This window comes from Cyprinodon variegatus, unplaced genomic scaffold (genome assembly GCF_000732505.1).
Source record: "Cyprinodon variegatus isolate N-32 unplaced genomic scaffold, C_variegatus-1.0 Scaffold181, whole genome shotgun sequence".
Taxonomy (NCBI): Eukaryota; Metazoa; Chordata; class Actinopteri; order Cyprinodontiformes; family Cyprinodontidae; genus Cyprinodon; species Cyprinodon variegatus.
In genome coordinates this window covers 103,909-126,648 of record NW_015150634.1, presented here as the reverse complement: position 1 = coordinate 126,648, position 22,740 = coordinate 103,909, and the positions used below count along the sequence as shown (strand labels likewise).

The following is a 22,740-nucleotide window of genomic DNA, read 5'->3' as shown; positions in this document are numbered from 1 at the left end:
AAGCCATGATGGTGATTATTTTACATTATTATGGTATCGGTATCGGCCGATACTGCACAGCCAGGTATCGGGTATCGGTATCGGGGCCAAAAAATGGCATCGGCGCAACACTACTGTTTATTCAGCAATTCCTTCACAAAGTTCTTAAACCAACAGGTCCTTGGAGCAGCGTGACCTCCCCAAGATGGCGCCCGTAATTTCTGCGCAGCGACAGTCAATGCGGGGTCTTCACGTTACGTGGTTAACTAAAGCAAAGCCTCATAGCTGTGTTGCTGGGTCAGCTGGTTAAAGCAGGTGTATGATATCTCAGCTGTACCTTAAGATCTGTAACCTCTCCGTTCACTTCATGGAATGTTCGCATCGCTTGGACGTTTGTTTCTGAAACAGAATAAGCCGCCATTGACAAAAGTAGACAATATTACATATCAGAACATGTTTGTGAGTAAGAAAGGAGCAGAAGTGTCTGTTGGTACCTCCCAGGTCGCTGTCTCCATCCTCAGTGTTTCGGTTCTCATAAACTTGCTTTAGCCTCTCAGTTTCTGTCTCCAGATTAACCGCCATCTTCCTTAGCTTGGAGAAAAACCCTCTGGTCGGATCCATTTTCGGTAATGTGATAAAAACTTTGATAGCGATAAAAAAAAAAAACAATAAACAAATAAAAGTCCGGACACTTGGACACAGCTCGTTTGTTTACCTTCTCTCACCGCTGCGAGGAATTTTTTGATTTTGGCGCCTTTTCCGGTTTAAACGGAAGTGTTTTTTTTTTTTTTTTTGGAAAACTTTATTACATAACCGAAGGGTGTACAACAGACAAACGAATGTGGCTGATTTTACTTTGCTGGAGAAATGGAAAAAAGAAAACCTGTTAGATCGAATATCAGTACAAATTTATTTAGACAAACTATGAATATGTCCAAATTTATACAGATGCTTCAAAACATTCATATAGCAATAGTGGAGTGTCATTCATTGTTCCAGAATTCAATATTGAAAAATGTAAAATAATTACTGATGGAGTATCAGTTTATGCAGGAGAGATGATGGAAATCATTTTGGCTTTAGGATGGATTGAGCAAATTCGTCCTGTAAGAAGTATAATATGTTCTGATTCAAGTTCATCACTATATTCAATATTAAATAATCACACTATCAGTAGACATTGTTCAGTATGAGTTATTTTTTTTGAATATCATTCAACTCTTGTATGTTTTTTATATTTTAAATAAGTGTTTTTACATTTGTCATTTTCATTATGAGTATACATGTATGTTTTTTCAGTACTGTAACATTTAGGTCTAAGTTTTATTATCTGTTAAGCAGATCAGAACTGTCCCTATGAGAATTTCTATCTATCTTATAGGTTGTTTATCTATGAATGAATACAAACTACAAATATTTACCCACTGTCTTCAGCAGTCTGACTAAATATAGTAAATAAACATTTAGGATCATTTTGATTCTCAGACTCCAAACAACCAAGTAACCTGGCTTCAGGTAAATATTAGTTTTAATAATTACAAAGTCACTATAAAAATGTTTTATTTTAGCACAGCTTAGGAGTCATTATGGCAGTATCTGAAAATGTTTTTTAGATGGTGGGTGAAAAATGTGATGTGAATTATCATATAGATTGAATAAAAACCTCTTATTTCTTAAAAAAAAACTTTAGTCAGACCTTTCTGTAAAATCAGTTAAACATTTGGAGATTTTGCTATTTAAAAAAAAGCAGAAATCTAAATTACACAACTTTCAGATGATAATATGATTGGCTATATTTGTGTTCTTGTTATTTTATGACTATGATCATTCTAATGTCTTGCCAATTTTTCTTATATTTTATTGTCAGATTTCCAATGTATATATCTATTAATAACATTTCCGAGCTATTTCTTACGGTTTTTTTTTTTCTTTCTCCATTTTCTATGAGGTCTCTTATTTTTTTTGTCTCGTCCACTCAGTTCCTCAGCTGTTCCACATCCCTCTGCTTTCCCTTACTCATTTCCATGTCACCAGTCACAACTACTCTGTATATAAGCTCCCTGGTACCATTGCTTCCAGGAATCTTCCGTTATGGTCATCATGATTTGATGCTCTCTTTTCTACTGTCATTTCTCTAAGTCTATTTTCATCATTAAACGTTTTAATTCCATTGTTATTCCTTGTCTGATTGCATTTAGATCAAACCAACTCATCGACCATATAAGTAGCATTTCCCAGCAGTCCTACTCTATCAAGTAATACTATATTCTTAGCAATACATCTAACTTTCAAAGTGGCTTTGGGCAGAATACCACATGTACTAATTGTATGAGTGGCAAATATGGAATGGAAAATACTTAGGTAGAATGACTTAAATAAGAAAGTGAACATCAGAATCTGAATCAGAATCTGAATCAGAAATACTTTAATAATCCCAGTGTTGGGATCTGGAGGTCTGTCCACTTTCTCCACCAGAGGGCGTACGAGATCTCCTGGAGCCGGAGCTGATTGCACCACCTGTCGCTCATCTGCTCATCAGGAGATCCGTATTTAAGGAGGAGGAGGACTTCTCTCCAGTGCCAGAGTGTTTGCCAGTAACGGTTAGCAAGCCTGAGCCAACCAGCCTGTCTGAACCTCTGACTCCCTGAGAATCTGAACCTGAACCTGATCTGTTTTCTCCTCTCTGCTTCCTATACAGAACCTGCCTGAAACCTGAAACCCTGAAGAGTTTCTCTGCCGGTGATCTGCCTGTCCGTTCTCAGAAGAACTCTGGAGAACAATTCCTGTCAAAGATCTGCCTGCCCGCTCTCAGAAGATACTGGAAGGAAACTCTAATCTGTGATCTGCCTGCACTCAGTTTAAGCTCTGCCTCCGCCTAGCCCTCAGCCTGCCGACAGCCTCTGGACCCTCAAGGTTCCCCCCCCTCAGCTGCTCTGCTCAACTCCAGAACAGGTACAGCCCTGCACACTCTCATCCTGCAAAATACCTGGACCTCCACTAACTCCTCTGTCCCCCTCTGCAGTGAACCCACTCGTGACCCGTCCATTCTCTTCCTGGATCTGATTTATCTGTGTGCCTTTCAGAACCCACTCGTAACCAGACGAGTTCCTCACTGGATCTGATCATTGAATGTGTACATTCTTCTTAAATAAACCTTTGAACTTTTCTCCTGCCTCTGAGTGTTCTGCATGTGGGTTAGACACGTTAAACCAAACATGACACCCAGAGGGAAATTACTTTTGTTACACGCTCCAGTTACAGTTTTATATAATATATACACACATCCAATTAGACAATATAATAAACATAAAAAAATATGAATAAAAAGAGATAAAATATATACACATATAGCTCTTCTGTATATATATCTGTATATCTATGCATATGTAAAAACTAAATCCAAATAAAGTGAAAATTCAAGTAAAGTGATAAATGCAAATAAAGTGATATGTGGCGTGCAAAAATACTGCATAAATGTCAATTAGGACAGGGTGGGGGGCTGAATCACTTGAGGCAGGCGTTATAGAGATTGATGACCACAGGTAGGAATGATTTCCTGTGGCGCTTTGTGGTGCATCTAGGTAGGATGCATACTTATACCCGTTAAAGTTTTTACAATGGTAATTATCTATGTGATGGATTGCTTTACTTCCTTCATTCTTTGTGTCCATCATGACTGATCTGCATAACCACTCTAATCATTGTGATTAATCCTTTTTCTTTTCCTTAATGTTTTTTCTAAATTCTTTAATGGAAATCAAACTTTTTGAATCCAGTGTTCTTTTATTGACTCAAATAAAATAAAAAATAAAAACAAGGCATTTTATTCTTTCAGCTTAATGGAAATCTTTGCTTCCTTAGTTTCAGGTTTTGTACCAAAAAAAGGCAGTGGTATTTTTGCTATATGTGAAGGACTTCTGGCCGGAGCGGCAGCTGAATGCCCATTATAGTCCTCTGACTGCAGTGCTTGTGGTGACAGAACAAGGTTGGACAAAGCTGGAAGGCCAAACACTGCGTGGACAGTCAGTAACATTAGGTGTCCTGATTCCCCTGAAGGCATCATTAAAATTTAATTGTCTCAGATTTTACAAGTCATTACGTTGTTGGACTCAGGCTTAGGGTGACACAGATAATCAAAAGCTTTATCTCTAGCAGTGCATTTTTTATTGATTACACATGCTGCAGTGGCGATTTCTCATTGAATAATAAGGAGGCTAAAACTCCCCTGTAAATTTCGTAAAATTATTGGTAAAATATGCATAGTCAAACTTCATAAATTTAATCATTAAACTGCATTAAATATGGATTAAAATGTATTTGTTTTCATGAATATGTTGCACATTATACAGCTGTTGAGCCACTTTCAGACGTGACCTTCCCTCTGCTCTGGAGCAGCAGGACACTGTCATGACTCAGCACTTTTTTTTTTTTGAGTTTTCAGTTATACTTTGAGTCATGTCTTTCTGTGTTTTCCAGTTTATTGGTTTCATTTCCATTTTGTGTTGTTCTAGTTATTTTTTGATTGTATTTGAGTTATTAGGTATTGTTTGACCTCTGTTGCCCTCTTATGTCAGTCTTTTTTTCCCCCTAACTCCCTTCTAGACTTCTCTGTCCATTCCTGCTCCCAATGTGCCAATTAGCCTGGTCTTTGTTCAGTCTTCCATTTATGCACCTCATCTTCAGTCTGTTTGCTGGTTCCTTGTTGTCGTTCTGCTGCTTCCTCGTCTCTGGCTCCCCACGTGAGTTTTCCTTGAAGTTCTCCTAGATTTGGGTTTTCAGTATTTTTGATTTTGGGGTTTTTGCCTCAGTTGACTGTGGAAACTTATTAAATATTCCAACTCATCTCTGTGTTTGGGTCCTCAAATAACCTCCACCCAACCTGACAGACTCCACTGTTCAGTCTCTATGAGAAATTCCCAATGAGGTTTGGGGCTCGGTCTATTGAGGTAAGCAGGGAGAAATTGGAGCCTTGATTGGATAACATGCCAAAAAACGTCACCACCAGTGAGGCTAAACCTTTAAGGTGGTCTATGGAGCTGGGTGGGTTGTGCTGGCTGCTCGATGCTGATTGGCTGAACAAACTAAACGATTTTGACTGACAGTGGCCATACAGCAAGGAGGTTTTCCTCATGAGTTGAGAGGAAACAGTGATCATTCAGTCAAACCCGTCATGTTGTGCTATAGTAACATGTTTAATGTTTGTTTCAACGTTTGTTAATGCAATACATTACATTTGGATTTTGGTAACACCATTGAGCCTCTCCTGTTTCAGAGAGCAGCAGCCTCCACTGATACACAGCATAGGTACTTATATATCTGGAAATAAAGACCTCACAAATAAAACTTGTTCAGAATATATGGGGTTTAAATTAGGACAAAAACGAGCTTGAATTGTATAAAATAATGCCCAATAATGGGTCGGTAGCCCATGTTTGTTAACATCCATCTTTGAAGGGGCTACATAAATTAGAGTGGATCTTTGCTATAAACATAATAACCCTTGCATGTTAGTGTATTTGCTTTCATTTTGACTCCGATTGTCCATATCTTATATTGTGCTATTCCACATTATATATCTCGTAGAGGAGGGCCCAGTGTTTAGAGCAGTGCGCTTTTGTCCTGAGAGGGCTGGAAGTTACCGATTCGATCCCCACAACCTGGACTCAGGGTCTCTGAGCAAGACCCTTAACTCCACCCTGCTCCCACACGATAGCAGCCCACTGCTCCCCAAGAGAATGGGTTAAATGCAGAGGTAAATTTCTCCAATGTGGGATCAATAAAGTTAATTCATTTTCAAAATATTGCAATACTCTCCAAACTCCTCCTTGTTACATAAAATCCAATCTTAGGTTGAACAGAAAGATCTTTGAAGATTTGAAGAAACACTTTCTTACAAATATGTTTTCTTATGACTCAAACAAATATAGAAATATGGCCATTCTAGATAGGCTTGAATCTGATAGACTTGTCAAAAAAGCTAAAGATTAAGGGATGGATGTCCAACCATCATCACCAGTCCTTGGTTTTATTGGTAATAGTGTCCATTGGTTTTAAGTTTTGCATTGAAAGTATTGAAATCAGGAGTGAAAAGAGCAGGAAGACATTCATGTCCTTCAAAATGACCAATTTAAAGTCTGATCCAGCCCATTGTTAAGCTGATGCTTTTTTTTTACAGTTTAAAGTGACAAAGTGCTGCAGGTGTATGTTCCTAGAGACAATAAAGAATGCAGCTGTTCAAAATTAAACCCTCAATTTCCAGACCAAAAAGATAAATGTCAAAGAAAACATGTCGGTCCTTTGGGGAAAGAAGGTGGCTGTATTCATCTCCTCTGCATGAAAATAAAAGCAGTTCATATTTTATTGGAGTTTCAACCTTGTAGTAAGCTGAGTCAGCAAATTAGATTTTGTTAATACAGGAAAATAAAGTTTTCCCTCTCTGGAAAGAACAAAAACAGTGATCTGATCTCTGAATGATACCAATAGTTAAAAATATATTGAATGCTCTCACATCAAGTAATGACATAAATATAATTATGGAGGTGATATTGTGAAATAAATGAGGCTATTACTGTTAAATTCACTTTCCCCTAAAGTGGCTGCCCATAGCATCCTGTTTTACTAAAAGGAAACCAGAGAACGGCAGATGAAATGGTTTTCACCATGTCCATAAGTCGAAAGATTTTACAACTGGAGCAATAGAGGACAAACAATATCAGGGACATCACTTTCATTATGTTTCTTTCACTGCTCCTAAAAACACATTACAAAACCCAGAAGCTGAAATCAGTCCAGTGAACACTTAATAAGGGGCTTATGCCTGAGAGGGGGCCAAAGTTGATGGATTAAAGTTAATGCCAATGCAAAATCTGATGAAATTAGGGCTGAAGGAGGGATTTAGTTTTACACTGCTCTTTTAAAAGGACTAGTTCTGATTTACATAAGGGAACATTACAATTTTGATTCATATAAATAAAAAAGACATTAAAACCTGTTCAAAGTTAAAGATATAGTGGAAGATTTTCACATATTTTTGAAAAACCTGCCCTCTCCAATAATAAAAAAAAAAATGCACATACATATCACCCTGTACCTGCTCCTATTAAACGCATGCAAAAGCATGTAGGAGCCCATTTCTCCTCATGCACGCTCTGTTTAAAAGTTGCTGTTTGCATCACTTATACAAGCTTACTTTCCAAAAGAAGATTTGCAATTTTTTCCACTATGTCAGACTCACCACGGGTAAGTGAAAATAGGGACAAGCAAGTAGGACGGCCTTACGGAAATGTATCACCAGAGTGATGGACAATTAGGAGAACCACTTATTTTGATGATCCACCCGGAAAAAGAACATCCTCCATTATACCTTTAACCGCTTATTTTGGAAGAAGATACAGCACATCCACTTTTCAACCTCTTGCAAAAGGTTTTACTCCCCTTTGGGCTGGAGAAAGTTATGTGGCGGGTTAAAACAGCATTAGGTTGCAATAATAGGAGTGCTGCTTAAAATGCTGAAAACGTAAACAGGACGGTAAAACTGCAAAGTTATAAATGCATGACCCTCCAGATAAACTGAGTGAACAATCAAAGAGTTTATTATTCAGAGAAGAAGCCGTCATCATTGTCCTCTGTACTAAATGCTTTACCTGCTTTTCCCCTTTTGGTGCCGTCCTGATGTAAATGTGTTAGGGATAATCAGGCTTTTTTTAATGGCATGCTGAGGAGATAATAGAGTTATTTGAATCAGCTGTACTAGAGCAGAGGTATGAAGGACTCTGGGTCCTGAGAGCAAGCAGGGATGTAAAGGGAACCTAAAATGAACTTTAAAACCTGCCCCCAAAATGCTTTGCATGATGGAAAACTGAAACGTCAGCCTGAGGTTGTCATTCCGATTATGAAACGAGACAGAGAAGTCAGTCAGTTGATGAGAGGATGGATGGATCTAAACACAGGCTGGAAAGAAAACCTGTAAACATGGAATAAGAAAGTATGGAAAGCCATGAACCATATTTATTCCCTCAAAAACTAACCAAAAGCAAACTTTGTTGCAAAATGTGGAGCTGCAAGTTATGAAAACTTGTGCAAAGACATGTTTCATGGATAAGCATGAGAAGATACAGAGATAAAGGATGGTACTCCGACTCAATTTAGAGCGCAGGTAGTTTTATTGTTTTGCTCTTTATTTCAGAAAAAATATGGTTTACATAAAATAAAGGAATATTTACAAATCTGAAGCCATCTATTCTTTTGAAGTAAAACATCCCTCAGGGGCCTCCTGACTCTTATACTCTGTGCACTTATGGTAATTAACTTTACATAGGTCTCCGTCTTTGACACAAATTTGAGGTAAATACAGATAATTTCGCGAGGAAAGCAGATCTAAAACTACAAGAATCAGCCAAAATATCACATAAATAAGCCCACACTGAAAAAAAAATCTAGATAAGCACTTTTTTTTCTTAAAATAAGTGTATTTGTTCTTGAATTGAGGAGGTAAAAGAGACAATTTGCCAATGGGACAAGGCAATTTACATTTAAAATACGTAAGAAAACACAATTCCATTGTCTTATTTCAAGTGCATTTTACCTAATTCTCTTATTTTAAGAGTAAAAATACTCATTAAGTTGGCAAATCATCTCATTTACCTACTCAAATTAAGGGTAAATACACTTAATATAAGAAAATTCTACTTATTTCTAGATTGTTTTTCAAGTGCAGATCTATTGTATTACTTTTTGTCTGTAATGTTAAGGCCACTATTGTCAAAAAAGGAGAAAAATGAATCAAAAGCAGATTTATAGACTATATTGAAAGAGAATAAATGGACATATAACATTAATATTATATGAGCTTTGTTTAAATACGATCCACACCTGTTTTTTTTCTTTAAAGGTGGTGGTTCATTCAGTATTCATGGAAACAATGGATGTAGTACATCTGTCTATATGAATAGATGGAATTCATTCAATAAAATTGTTATATAAATAACCTGAATTTATTTAATTTGAATAAACAGAGCTTCCACTCTGAGCTCTAAAGTGTCCTAAAAAGAGATAAGAGAAAGTTCTTCCAACCTCTATGTTGGTTTTTCCCTCAAGCCAAAAAGTAACCAAGCTTTTTAGATGAATTGTGGACTATAAACTGACCTTTGGTGTGAAGGTCTCTGCAGCACTGCTTCTACAGTAGGTGGGGGAGGCAAATATACAAAGCAGTTATTGTTTGCTGCTTTTGCTTCACCTTGAACATGTCAGTTCCAGTCTCATGTGGGGAAACCATTGATTCCTCCATATTTTTGTTCTCACTTACCGTTTGGTGCCTATAATAAGCTAGAGAATTGACTTTACAGGGTTTATGTTTTACAACAGCTTAAACGTATTTATAAAAAAAATAAATAATGCAGCACAAAAGACACCCCAAATAACCCAGCCTCACACAAACAAAAAACAGAAAAAACAAACAGTGAATTTGTGTGCGCAGCGACAGGCATTATTATACATCAAAACCCTGCAGGAAAGTCATATTAATGTTGGGCATTTGATGAACTATCTGGACTTCTTTTTTTCAGGGTGGAATGATAATGCAACATATAGTTTCAATGGATTAAAAAAACTAAAATGAGGCAGAAGCAAATCTACAGGGGGGCTAAAGGGTGCCACTGCCTTCCTATTTTTATATAAGAGCCAACATGTGTTGGCTTTTTATTAATTATGTTTAAAAATATTTGAAATGGTTTGTTTTGTCCAAAAGCTGCCCTTAAATCAAACATTCTTTTACCATAATATTTCATATATATATATATCATATACTATTATATCTATTTCATATATAAATAAAATAAGTCAGCTGCCATGATGACAGGATTTTTAAATAGTATGGTTTTTAGTACCATTGATAAATAATTTCTGGCTTCATATTGCTTTAGGCTTCTTGCTGTGATAATTTTTCTGCAGATTTAAACGCGGAACTTTTGTAGTTTCTTTGGTAAAAAGTAGGGAGGGATGAGAAGTGAGAAACGTCTGTGAGATTACAGGAAAGAAGGATGATAAAAAGACCAGGAGGGTCACAGGAGAGGTCACTTATTGTGGGACAGATGGAGAAATGAGTGGAAATGAGAAAAATAAATGTTAGCATAAAGGTGAAGATGAGAAGATGTTGGAGACAAAGAGAGAGAAAGAAGAAAACATATAGGACACAGATGAAGGAGAACAGAAAGGCACCGACTCATGGAATCCAGTCTATCTAAACGGATCACCTGCTTTGAATTTATTGTTTGTATAAATTCCAGTAAAGAGATATGATATTTTTTTTCCTTCATGAGGCATTTTACTCCTCAGCACAACAATCATTGCCTTAAAATCTCCTGAACTCGATGGCTAAAATCAGTCCTATTTGGTAATTTAATTCATTTTCTGACTTCTGTAATTATTTATTTAGTGGAAAATGTGTTTTTTTTCGGTTTGTCTATGTTTCTTAGAAGAGAAAATTACCAAATTAACTTTTTTAAGTGTTTTTTTGAAATGAATTTTTGATTCTCTTCTTTTTACATGGAAGAGATTTCTGAAATATTTCGATGAAGAGTTCTATTATTGCTGCTCTGCTTAGACATTTTGTGCGCCCCTGAAAATTTTCTATATCCGCCCCTGGAAATAGGTGAACCACTTTAGATTTGAAGCTACACTGGAAAAAATCTAAATCTAGATAACTCATTTTTTCTTAACATAAGTGCATTTATTCTTGGATTGAGGAGGCAAAAGAGACATTTTGCCAAAGGAACAAGACAATTTACAATTAAAATAAGAAAACACGATTGCATTGTCTTTTTTCAAGTGCATTTTATCTAATTATAGTAAAAATACTCATTCCATTGGCAAACTACCTCATTTACCTACTCAAATTAAAGGTAAATACACTTAATTTAAGAATTTTTTACTTATATCTAGATGGTTTTTCTAGTGTATGTCTTACTGAGCCACACAGATTTAATATTACAACCTTAAATTAATGTGTTTTATTTAACATTTTTGGTAACGGATTTTCACTTTATTTTCCCCCTCAGAACAAATTTGAATGACCATTTGTGATCATTGTCTTGATAAAACCCCTANTTAAAATGTCTTAGCTATAGGCTATTTTAAAAACAGATTTTCACTTTATTTTCCCCTTCAGAACAAATTTGAATGACCATTTGTGATCATTGTCTTGATAAAACCCCTATTTTTGCCTAAATTTTAATCTAAACGTTGATCAGAAGTAGATTATTAAAAAATTTGGATGTGGTCCAAATTCCTATGACGATACTGATTATGGTTAAAACCTATTTCAGACTCTTTTTCTCATTCTCTCTTCATAACAATGCTGCTGCTCTTTGTGATCTTAACTACATTTAAATTGGGTATTAGAGGCGGTAAAATTCAATACTAAGATAAAGTCTTGATCATATGATTAAAAGCCCAACGTTAATATTAAAATTAAACCCACGGTGAATGTATATAACCCTATGAACTATGCGGTATCTTTTGTGAAACACCCCAGTGACACATCTATGGTTCCTAGAAGCATGAAATAAATACTTATTTAGGTGAATAAATAATGATTAAACTACGTTTCCCAGAAGCAGATTGAGCTCCAATCAGACAGTAACCAGAGCGAAGAGGTTTCCATTTAGGTTTGTTATTTTGCGACTAACTGTAATAATTCAACAAATAAAAGGCAGAAAACCCAAATTCCCCTGAAATGTTGAGGTCTTTGTTTTCTTCAGTCTGCAGATCAGTAGGTTTTAGAGCTGAAAGATCCGTCTCACCATTTAAAAGGTGCTCAACTTTATCACTGTGCAAAACTCTTAAATGGCCGCCCCATAGCCAACCAAATGCCCTGGAAGTGCATAGGATTAGATTCAGTCCTTTACAGAAAATAGTTCTGCTCTTTGGTCTTACACAACTCCACCCTCAGAGTTGAGCAGGATAATTTTTTCTAAGTCCTTCTTGATGTCTGGGAAGCCCCCGAGCGTCTCCTGAAAGTCGTCCCAGGACAAAGAGAAGCACTGGCAGTCAGTCAGCGCCTTGACTGTGGCCAGATGCTTGCCTTTGGTCAGCACGCATGTCTCTGCAGACACAGAAGGAAGCAGTTAATCAGGGAGCAGACCTTAATGACGGGGATGAGCTCTGACAGTTAATCTGAAATTAAGTGAACAGACGTTGCTGCAATGTTAGATCTAAATGTTCTGATGCCCAACGAACTGAGACAGAGCCAAGCCAAAAGCCACTGAATTAAGCAAATGATTTAAAGTGAAGGGAAGTCTCTATAAGTCATCAGTTTGTCAAAGCTTCGACCCCCTTAACTAAGCAAACAGTAGCCGTATAGGAAATAACAACATTTAAAGGTTAAGAGGAGACAGAAATTTAATTTACATCCAATTGAAAACCACCCTGCTATGATGCGTATATCATTACTTTAGTATCTTTTTATTGTATTTTAATGTTTTTATTGTTGGTGTACAGCAGAGAATCGTAGAAACATAAGTCACTGTGGCTCATTAAATATAATGTAAGGTTTTATGGGGTAAGATAACCCTCAATAAGGACGTATGTGTAAGTTTATAAGTTTGCAAATGTACGTTAATAATTATGGAAAAAATAAAGATTGTTATTCATTCCTTACATGTGACATGTTTCATATGTGAGAATATAAGCTCAAAATTATACAAATAAAAGTTACAACTTTAGGGCGTGCAGGTGGTGCAGTGGATAGAGCACACAACCCATGTACAGAGGCCTTAGTCCTCGACGCGGCCGACCCGGGTTTGAATCCGACCTGTGGTCTTTTGCCGCATGTCTCTCCCCTCTCTCATACCCCCTTTGCGCTCAGCCTACTGTCGAAAAAACGAGCCACTAGTGCCGTAAAAACAGACAAATAAATAAATAAATAAAAAGTTACAACTCACAAAGTTACTTTTAACTATTGATCGCAAATTTCAAAGTACAGATCTACAAACCCAGGTGAAGCTGTTAAACTCCTTAGCACTTGGTGGCGAAAATGCACCAGATAGTTGATTACCAGCTGATTTTAAACAGAACAAGTGGAAGAAAAAAAAAAAAAAAGATCAAATGTTATATCTTTGCTATATAATGAGTTCAAATTAAGGGGCCAGATTTTTAGGCCGATTCATAACGGGGCACCAGGGTCTGTTCAGATAACATGACAAATGCATCCTTCTTTATGCCCGTTTCGATGGACAGGTCCGGTGTATCCTACATAACCTTGGATATCCCGTGACTCATTGCGATACCAAGCCAGCCGGCTGCTCCGTGCTCAGAGGAAAAAGGTACTTGGCGTCAAACAGTGGTGAATATTGGAATTGCAGTTACTTCTAATACAAGCATGTGAATAGTTTGTCTGAAACTAATGAAATTTGTTTTTTAAATGGTTATTGAGTAAGGAATGTGGTGGTAATGTTTGATTTATCGAAATGTTTTTATCTGTTACTGTGTAAATGGGTTTGGCTGTAATTTAAGGACAGATTCAAATATATCTGCAGTGTGGGGATTATAAATCTGATATGATTTTTTTTATTGCTGTTTTGCACAATAAGCTTAACTAAGTATTTTTTGTTATTGAATATAAGAGATTTTGCAGATATATTTTCTACACATTGTTTGGATTAACTCATATCTTTCTACCCCTTTTATATCATTACATTGTCTTTTATTGGTGCATGTTCCCAGTGGTTGTCACCTTTATCCCACTGTGTTTTCTCATGAGTGAAGTCTTTGTTCACTTAAAAAGAAAAAAAGAAAAAATAAATAAGCAGAAACAGCAGTGAAAAGTTCGTGTTCATTCTTTTCCTGCTTTTTGCGTCAACTCTCCCGGTTGCAAGGCAACACAGCGTGTGGTGGTAAAAGCCAGGGAAGGCTAGACCTGTTTGAATTCACAGCCAAAACTCCTCCAGTCTCCTTATTTTCACGGACCTGGAAAGATCCAGTCCAGGTGGACCGGGTCCTTGGAGGATGCAGCCTTTAAAATTGAACACACCCATAATTTTTAATCGATTTATTGGTTTTTGTTTTCATCTTCCTCTTCTTCTGCCTTTCAGACGTTCTACTGCCACCAGCTGGTAAGGAGTGTAACAGATTTATCTGGGTTCTCAAATTTCTACTTGTCATTGCTAGTTGTAGCTTTGCAACCTGTATTCTTAACTTTTAAACCTGTATTTTCACAGATGAAACATCATGTCACATATCATTTATGTCGATAAGACATACTTTAATCAAAGCATGTATTTTAATTGCCAGTTATCTTACCCTATTGGATTTGACTGGTTGTCTGCAAGTCAATTAGGAGAAATCACACTTTATGCAAATGAAACAATGAAAAAATTTCATTAGCATCATGAGTGTTTTTGATTAAAAGTTAGTCAACACCAACCAACTGCATGAAGGACAAAAATGTCAGATTAATAATAATTAATAACTGTTGTTTCATGACTGATTGTAAAGCAGGTTTAAGACTTCAGCATCTCTTTAAAACAGTGTAAATTTGGAGAAACAAACTATAACTTTTAGTTACTTAACTTTTAGTTTCCCAAAAATCTGCCACTTATGATGCAGTTGAAAACAAAGGAATTGAGCTCAGAACATGATCATCAGCAATGTTCCAATAAAGGCTTTTAAAACAAATTAATGAATCGTGATGGTGACAAAACAAAACTATAATATTGTTTACCAGAAGAAGTAATTAACGATTTTACGACCATAACATTTCTCACAATTTAACCTCAGATGTAAAAAATATTAAACCCACCTCCAAAAAAGTCTCCATCACAGAGCTCCCTCTCATAGGACTCAGTCTCCATCAGGAGCTCTCCGTGATCGATGAAGAACATGCGATCGCCGGGGACGTGCTGTCGAACGATGACGTCTCCCTCCTGGAAAACCTCATAATGTAGTTTTAGGAGGACATCGTTGATGAAGTTTTCGTCTCTGTTCTGAAACATTGGCACTTTCTTCAGCAACTGGCTGCACATCACCATCAGGATTTGCTGGAAAATCAAGATATGCCTCATGTTGGGATTTATTTTCAATTGCATCGTGATTACGAATTTAAGGATACATGAGAAAAGTTGTCTAGACAACGAAATGTTTTTTAGATAAAATAAATATTTTTGCAGCAAGAAGGTTCCGGGTTCCATTCCCGGCCCGAGGTCTTTCTGCATGGAGTTTGCATGTTCTCCCTGTGCATGTGTGCGTTCTCTCCAGGTACTCCGCCTTCCTCCCACAGTAACATGACTGTTAGGTTAGTTGGTTTAGGTGTGAGTGTGTGCGTGAATGGTTGTTTTTCCTGTTTTTCTCTGTGTTGCCCTGCAATGGACTGGTGACCTAGGGTGTACCCCGCCTCTGGACCTTAGACAGCTGGAGATAGTCACCAGCACCCCTCGCGACCCCAGCAGGGATAAGCGTGTCAGAAAATGGATGGATGGAGGGATTTTTTTTACAAGCCATGGTTTATAATGCTGATTATCTCTTACAATTATCTTTCATAATACTTTTTTTTGCACTTTGTTGCATATTTATTTCTTATTCTTCTGCAAATTTCTTCCCACTTTGAAAACCACTGACTTACAGTAAAAGTTTTAGTTATAACAGCTTAGTAAAAGTATCAGCAGCTCAGAGATTGGAACAGATTAATAAGGTTCACCTCTTTAAGTGATGAGGATATTGTGTCCATGATGTATTTCTCATCGAACCACTTCCCTCCATAGCGTGCCTGGTAGTAGTTGGTGATACGAAGATGCAGCTCTGGTGGGAGCTTCATGAAGGCCATGTAATGCTCCAAGCGGCTCATCTGTGGAAAGTCCCAGAATTATTGATTGATTGATTGACTTTATTGGTCTCACAGTGGAAAATGTACTCGTTAAATCAGCTCAAATAGTCAAAAAGAGAAGAAGAAGGTTGATAAAGGTGCATGGGATATATACAGTATATAAAGTACGTCAGCATATGACAGCTTTTTTATTTATTTTTTATAGTAGGATCATTATACCGGGTAGTGTGTGGTCTGTGGGTTGTCCTTGACCATTCTTACCATTCTTCTTCTCTGCCTCTCTGATATTTTTCTTGGCCTCCCACTTCTGGACTTAACTAGAACTGTCCCTGTGGTCTTCCATTTCCTTATGATGTTCCTCACAGTGGGAACTGACAGCTTAAATCTCTGAGACAACTTTTTGTATCCTTCCCCTGAATGACTATGTTGAACAATCTTTGTTTTGAGATGCCCATGATACATCTTCAGAGAAGATTCAAACAGTTTAAATAAATAAACTTAAATTAAGACATTTTTTCAGTGTTTTCACTGGGACTTAAGAAAAATAAACTCATTTTCATTTCAAAATCAATTAAAAGCAAATAGAATAAACATTTAATCCAGAATGGTTTATCCATTTTAGACCACGGTTCAAATGAAATTTAGCTGTATAAATTCTTACCACTCTAGATAAATAAAATAAATGAATATTTCTGTTTTTAAGAGGTTGACTGTTTCACATCACTGAGTGGGAGAGGCTTTAAATTTAGGGAACGTTTACAAGGATTATCTTTCCTCAGTATGAACCTGGGATCTGAGGAAAACAGATAGGATCTGTAAAATATTAAGGTTGGGCTGGTGTGTGATCTCTGCAAAGTATTTGTATTAAATAAAGCTTTTGGTTTTATGTCACTACCCAGGATCTTCTGTTTCATTTCTGTTTTGAACCCGGATCTTACATTTATTTAAGGGAATTTTCTCAGAATAATACAAAAAGGGAAAACCATCTGAAAGTATTAAGTGAATCTATTTGATTTGTTTAAAACAAAATAATTGATATTAAGCAAAAATTACAGATAATGAATTACCTAAGGCCTGCATGACTGCTACTGAGAAAACAGTGGCCCTGAGTTTAAGTTTTCTCCTCTATTTCTCCTATAGTTACACCTTTCAGGATGTGGCAAACTCGTTCTGCAGCAGTAGCACACACCAACCCCCATGTCTCCCAGGATGTGCACAGAAATACAATGATCAGTTACCTCAAATAGAAATTAAACCTTTAAAAGAAATGAATCTTGTACACATCAAACAAATGCACTGAAGATATAGGACATGTTTTCAACACCTTGCTTTTGTATTCCTTGGCTGCTGGGTCGAGGTTTGCGATCATGGTGGTAGCGTTGGCTACAAGGATGGTATACATCATACAACCGGACACCATGCTGACCATCACAATCCACATCTCTATGTAATCTGCAGAGTAAAACAACAAGGGAAAAATATTCTGTATTCTTCTGCATTCAAAGGGAAAAAACATGTAAAAAAGAGGAGAAGGTTAACCCTCACTTGTTGGAGCATCCATGGATCCATAAGAGAGAGCAATCATCTGGGAAAGAGCTCGGAAAACTCCCCAAGAGTATTTAACGATGACCGTGGCATTCTGGAAGAAATCGGATCACATTGTTTACTCCACAGTGGCGCAAGACAAACTTCTTAATTATTAATCAGTAATGACTTTTCAAGGTTTTTTATATCAATTATTTATCTTTTAGCTTCTTCAAGCATTTTTTGAGCCTCAAAAAAAGAAATCTGTAACCAAAAAGTAATTGAAGTGAAGTTTAACTTAAGTCACTAAGGATATAGAATCCAAAGGTTTATCTCTTTAGTTGAACGTATCAGTCCTCCTCTACAGACTGGCCCCCTCCTCTTCATCATCTACCTCCTTCCCCTTGGCAGTATTTTTCACAAATTCAACATTAATTTTCACTATTACGAGGATTTACTTTTTTACAGCTTTACTTATACAGTATACCCACTTCCTCACTCCCCCCTTGTCCCTTACTAACTGCTTACTTGAGATTAAAGAACGGTTCACCTCAAACTTCCTTAAACTAAACAGTGATAAAACCGAAATCCTCCTTGTCACCAACAAAGCAACCCTATTCAAAATCAGTAAGTTTTCACTACCCATTGACAACTCCTTGGTCTCCACCTCCCCTCAGATCAAGAGTCTGGGTGTCATCCTCGACTTCTCTCTCTCCTTTCAGTCACACATAAATTACATTACCCTGTCTGCATACCTCCACCTTCCCAACATTAACCACCTCCGTTCCTCCCTTAAAACGCGCACTGCCTCTGTCCTTATCTACAGCCTCATCACCTCCCGTCTTGATTATTGTAATCAGGCTCGGACTGGTAATCTGTGATATCGGGCATTTGCCCGGTGGGCCAGTCCTAATTTCATCGTGATACCGGCCCCAACACTTACTCTGTGGCCGAAGCTCCTACCTGTGACAGTAAATAACTCAAGGAGCTCAAGAAGTAATGCAAGGTTAACTACCTAGATGATGCATGCAGTATATATAGGCCTTCCTTGTCATGCACATCCTTGTGACGGTTGGCATGGTGTAATTTTCTATTTCTTTAAACTGTAAAATCCTTGCAACAAACTAAATTATAATAAAACCAAAATGCTTTTTTTTTTTAAACCAAACTACTGTACGATGTTCCTCTTATATTTGCCAAATTTATGCTTGAATATTTTGCAAAAATATGTTGTGGTGCATGATGGGGTTTTGCATCTAAAGGCTAACATTTCCAGTCTTATGTGCTTTGTTGCCAGGTTGGGATGTTTCTCAATCTGGCAGTTTAGGATGGCCGTCTATGGGTGAAAAATTTTTTTCTTTAGATTTATGGCCAACGACATCAATAGACTTTGGTTTAAATTGGGTGAGATTAGGTATATCCAGGCGACATTTTTTGGGCTGGAAAACATGAGTTAGAGACACCTGCCTGCTGGACGTTACGCTGCAGCAGTCACTGTCGCGTCCGTGTTAATAACCAAAGCCAAAAACCGCATTATAGAAGTCTGATGGTTGTCGTGTGATGCTTGAAGATAGATCGGTTAATCCACAATAAGTATTTGTATTGTGTTTCACATCTGAGACACACAAGTTTGACTGTGCTTCTATTTTTTTTTTTCAGTATAGTTGGCTCTCAGTTCTATTTAGAATACAATTTAAAATCTTTCTTTATACTTTCAAAGCCATCCATAACCTTGCTCCCCCATATCTGTCAGACCTCCTTCACATCACCACCTCCTCCTGCTCCCTTAGATCCTCCATCCACCTCACTGTACCCCCAGCTCGACTTGTCACCATGGGGAGCAGAGCCTTCAGCCGCTCTGCCCCCCGGCTCTGGAACTCTCTCCCTCCTGACCTCTGCAGTATTGACTCTCTCTCCTTATTCAAAACCAGACTCAAAACCCATCTGTTCCAGCTCATTTATTTGTTAATGCATTGCTCTTGTCCCTCCCCATAATTGTTTTTATGTTTCTGTATTTCTAGAAAGGTGCTGTTAAATAAAATGTATTATTATCATTATAGTCTCCACTGCTATGCAACCTTTACCATCAGGTTTTCCTTGCGAACCCAGCAGTCGGTGGGAAACTCCTCCAGCATTGGGACGAAGTACTGGATGCAGCCGTTCCAATGACACAGCAAAAAAATCATCATGAAGAGGGACAGGATGCGGAAAAAAAGGCGAACCACCTCCAGGTTTGCATTTGACACCTGAAAGAGAGACATGACACAGAGCAAAGGCATAAATGAAACAGACAGATTCTGGAATTATAACATCATGTATGTTAAGGTTAGCCGTTTTTGTTAAAGCCTCAGGCTCTTATTAGGATCTTATTGGCTATGTAAACTTTGCTTTTTGTGCATTTTTAGCCGAGAATCAACATGGCAACAAGAAGCATACAGCGAGTGAATTTTGTTCCATTATTGCTCTAAGGCAGAGGTCATGGATTAGCAGACCATGGTCCTTCAAAAACAATTTAGATTTTAAAATGGAAAAATTTTCTATTTTTTTATTTAAAAATTAAACCTGCTTTTTATTTCAGTGTTAACTTCTGTTTAAAATAACAGATTATAATTAAAAATGTCTCCAGACCTTTACTAGTTTATGATTTTCTTTATTCGGCCCCCGCTGATTTTTAATTGCTTTCCCCTGCTCTAAGGAAAGGAAATGTTGGTATCCAGAAATGAAACTGTGTGAAAATGTTTTGAGAGTGGGTTTTTTACCCGATTGTATTTGATTTTTATTCATGTTATTTTTTAACAGATTTCATATTTCTACTTCAAGGTCAAAGGTAAGTTTAAATGAAAGTTTTAAGACTTAATCTGAAAAATAGAAATAAATGTAGAAATAAAATGTGAAACATAAATTAAAACCTATTTAACATTAAAAAGAATTTCAAAGAAAGAAAGAAAAAGGCTTAAACTTGAACTCCATTTTACAGAATTTTACATTATTTTTCTGACTTTTGGCTCCATTTCTGTGACCAGCAGTTAGATCAAATAACAGTAACATAAAAAAAACCAGACAGCCTTAGAACCAGGAGCAGTCAAATGATCACCTACGCTGCAAACAGACCAATAATTAAGTCAGATTATCCAAAAAACTTGATTTACACATAAATAAATGATGATCCTGCATCACGCTGAAAAACTTGTAACACAAACACACATAAAAAAAAGTGGCCCCTAGACATCACCCTGATAACTGAGGCAGATATCTGCGCTAAAAGGTTTCCATGTCCGTAATCTACCTTTAGTTTACTCTAAAATATAAAACCTGTTCAATATTTAGTTTGTTGATTATGGAGGACCCAGAGAGTCTCTGAAAAAGAAAAACAGCCATTTTAAATTTAAGATTAAATCATGCAATTTGAAATCCTATTTGAAAAGCACTTGCTAATTGTATATTTAAAAAAGAATTATTACAGATGAACTGTAAATTTTTTAAATAATCCACTGTTAGAAACTGCAATTTGAAAATGTACTTTCAAATTGTTCCTTTAAATGGAGAGTTAAACACTTAAGTTCATACCTTTGCTAATCACACATTAAAAATAAAGGTTTAACTTATTCGATTACCATTTGTATTTTCAAATCCTTTTTGAAATAGCTTTTTCTTTGTGCTTTACCCACTCATTTAGACTTTTTCAAACCAATTTCCTTTTTCACGCAAGCTCCTCAAATGACATTATTTACTTTCTATGAGCTTGGCCTCCAAATGTCATGGTGGGTTTGTCAGATATCAAAGTACGCTTGTCTATAAAAAATACACACATTCTGAAATAAATATTTCAGTGGATCTTTAACTGCGGCACAAACAAAACAAACAACAAGCTTGTTTGGGATTTAGGGAAGTTACTAATGATGGTATGTGGTAATGTGGTATTTTTAAAGGTATTATGCAAAAAAAAAAGTATGTGCGGTAAATATAACCCTAAAAGTATATTTTTGTCAAAAGTAACTTAGGTAACTGTAACTGAGTAAAGCTAGCTAGTTACTACCAATCTCTGTGTGGAATTGTCATATTCTCCTTGTACATCTGTGTGTTAACTCTGGGTACTCCGGCTTGTATCCGTCTGTTTTTTCTCTAAATTTATGTGTGATCCGCAAAAAGCCGCCTCACAAATAAGATGCTCAGCAAAATGAAAAGACTAAAGCAAAAGGCAGGAGAAATGCTCCAGGATAAGGGGAATGTAGGTGTCCTGAGAAAACACTGCAATAATGACAGGAGAAACTGACAAACAAAAGAAATGAGCTCAGTGTGTAGATAACTTTGCTCCAAAAACAAAGAGCAGAAGTCTAGTCAGACTTGAATGTGTCCTCTTTCAGGCAAAACAGCAGCTTCTGCTCATATTTCCAACAAAGCACACCACCCAGGGTGCCATGTCACAAGGGGCGGCATGTGCATTAACATAGAAAACGAATCCATCAGAAATGTTGTTCCTGAATGAGCTTACAATCACTCTTTTTTTTAAATAGTAAGTGGGCCCTGTTGTGTGAGCACAATGCAGACTTTAAAAAAAAAAAAAACAACAACACATGATTGTAAACCCTCGCTAGTGATGCAAAAATTGTTGGGATCCTGAGGCTTGCCCACCAGAGGGCGCCGAGGATCCTTTCCTGGGGATTTTTTTGTTATTGTTGGGATCTGGGGGTTCTGTCTACCTTTTCTCCACCAGAGGGCGTATGGGATCTCCTGAAGCTGGAGCTGACTTCACCAGCTGTTCCTCATCTGCTCATCAGGAGACCAGCATTTAAGTTGGCTGAGGACCACACTCCGGTGCCAGAGTGTTAGTCAATCATGGTACAGCAAACCCTGAGCCAACCAGTCTGTCTAGTCTCCTGACTACGAGACCTGAACCTGAACCTGATCCGTTTTGTCTTCTCTGTTTCCCAGGTTGAACCTGCCAGAAACCAGAAACCCCCTGAAGAGTTTCTCTGGTGGAAATCTGTCTGTCTGACCTCAGAAGAACCCTGGAGAACCTAACCTGTCAAAGATCAGCCAGCCTGCTGCCAGAAGAATCTGGAAGGGAAACTCTAACCTGGAGATCTACAAGCTCAAGCCAAGCTAAGCCTCCACCAAGCCCTCAGCCTGCCGACAGCCTCTGAACCCTCCTGGTTCTCTCCTCCTCTGCTGCTCTGCTCAAACTCCAGGACAGTAACCCAGCCGTGACCAGCCCTGGACCTGATTACCCCCCCTGACCTGTTTTTGCACCTCTTCTTTAATTAAACCTTTGAACTTTTTCCCTGTCTCTGAGTTGTGTTCTGCATATGGGCTAGCATCCAGAAACCCATCATGACAAAAATTCTCAGATCTTGAAATTGGAAATAAATTAAAAAGCTTTTTAACAATTATTTACAATTATTGGGCCATTTGATTATTTTTAG

At 37.3% G+C, this 22,740-nt stretch overlaps 2 protein-coding genes across 3 annotated transcripts in view; both read right to left on the bottom strand.

The window, feature by feature from the left end:
* Nucleotides 1-730, bottom strand: part of ska3 (spindle and kinetochore associated complex subunit 3) — a 23,558-nt gene extending 22,828 nt beyond the window's left edge. For both annotated transcript variants that reach the window (XM_015378880.1, XM_015378882.1), the window contains exons 1-2: nt 474-730; nt 317-378 (exon numbers count right to left, since the gene is read on the bottom strand). In XM_015378880.1, coding sequence (XP_015234366.1) covers nt 317-378; nt 474-600 — 189 coding nt within the window. In that variant the 5' untranslated portion in view covers nt 601-730. The remainder of the gene's footprint in view (nt 1-316; nt 379-473) is intronic.
* Nucleotides 731-11,143: 10,413 nt separating this feature from the next.
* Nucleotides 11,144-22,740, bottom strand: part of LOC107087360 (potassium/sodium hyperpolarization-activated cyclic nucleotide-gated channel 1-like) — a 15,585-nt gene continuing 3,988 nt past the window's right edge. Inside the window, exons 5-10 of the mRNA XM_015378898.1 lie at nt 19,402-19,563; nt 17,339-17,432; nt 17,118-17,245; nt 15,668-15,814; nt 14,774-15,011; nt 11,144-12,079 (exon numbers count right to left, since the gene is read on the bottom strand). Coding sequence (XP_015234384.1) covers nt 11,907-12,079; nt 14,774-15,011; nt 15,668-15,814; nt 17,118-17,245; nt 17,339-17,432; nt 19,402-19,563 — 942 coding nt within the window. The 3' untranslated portion in view covers nt 11,144-11,906. The remainder of the gene's footprint in view (nt 12,080-14,773; nt 15,012-15,667; nt 15,815-17,117; nt 17,246-17,338; nt 17,433-19,401; nt 19,564-22,740) is intronic.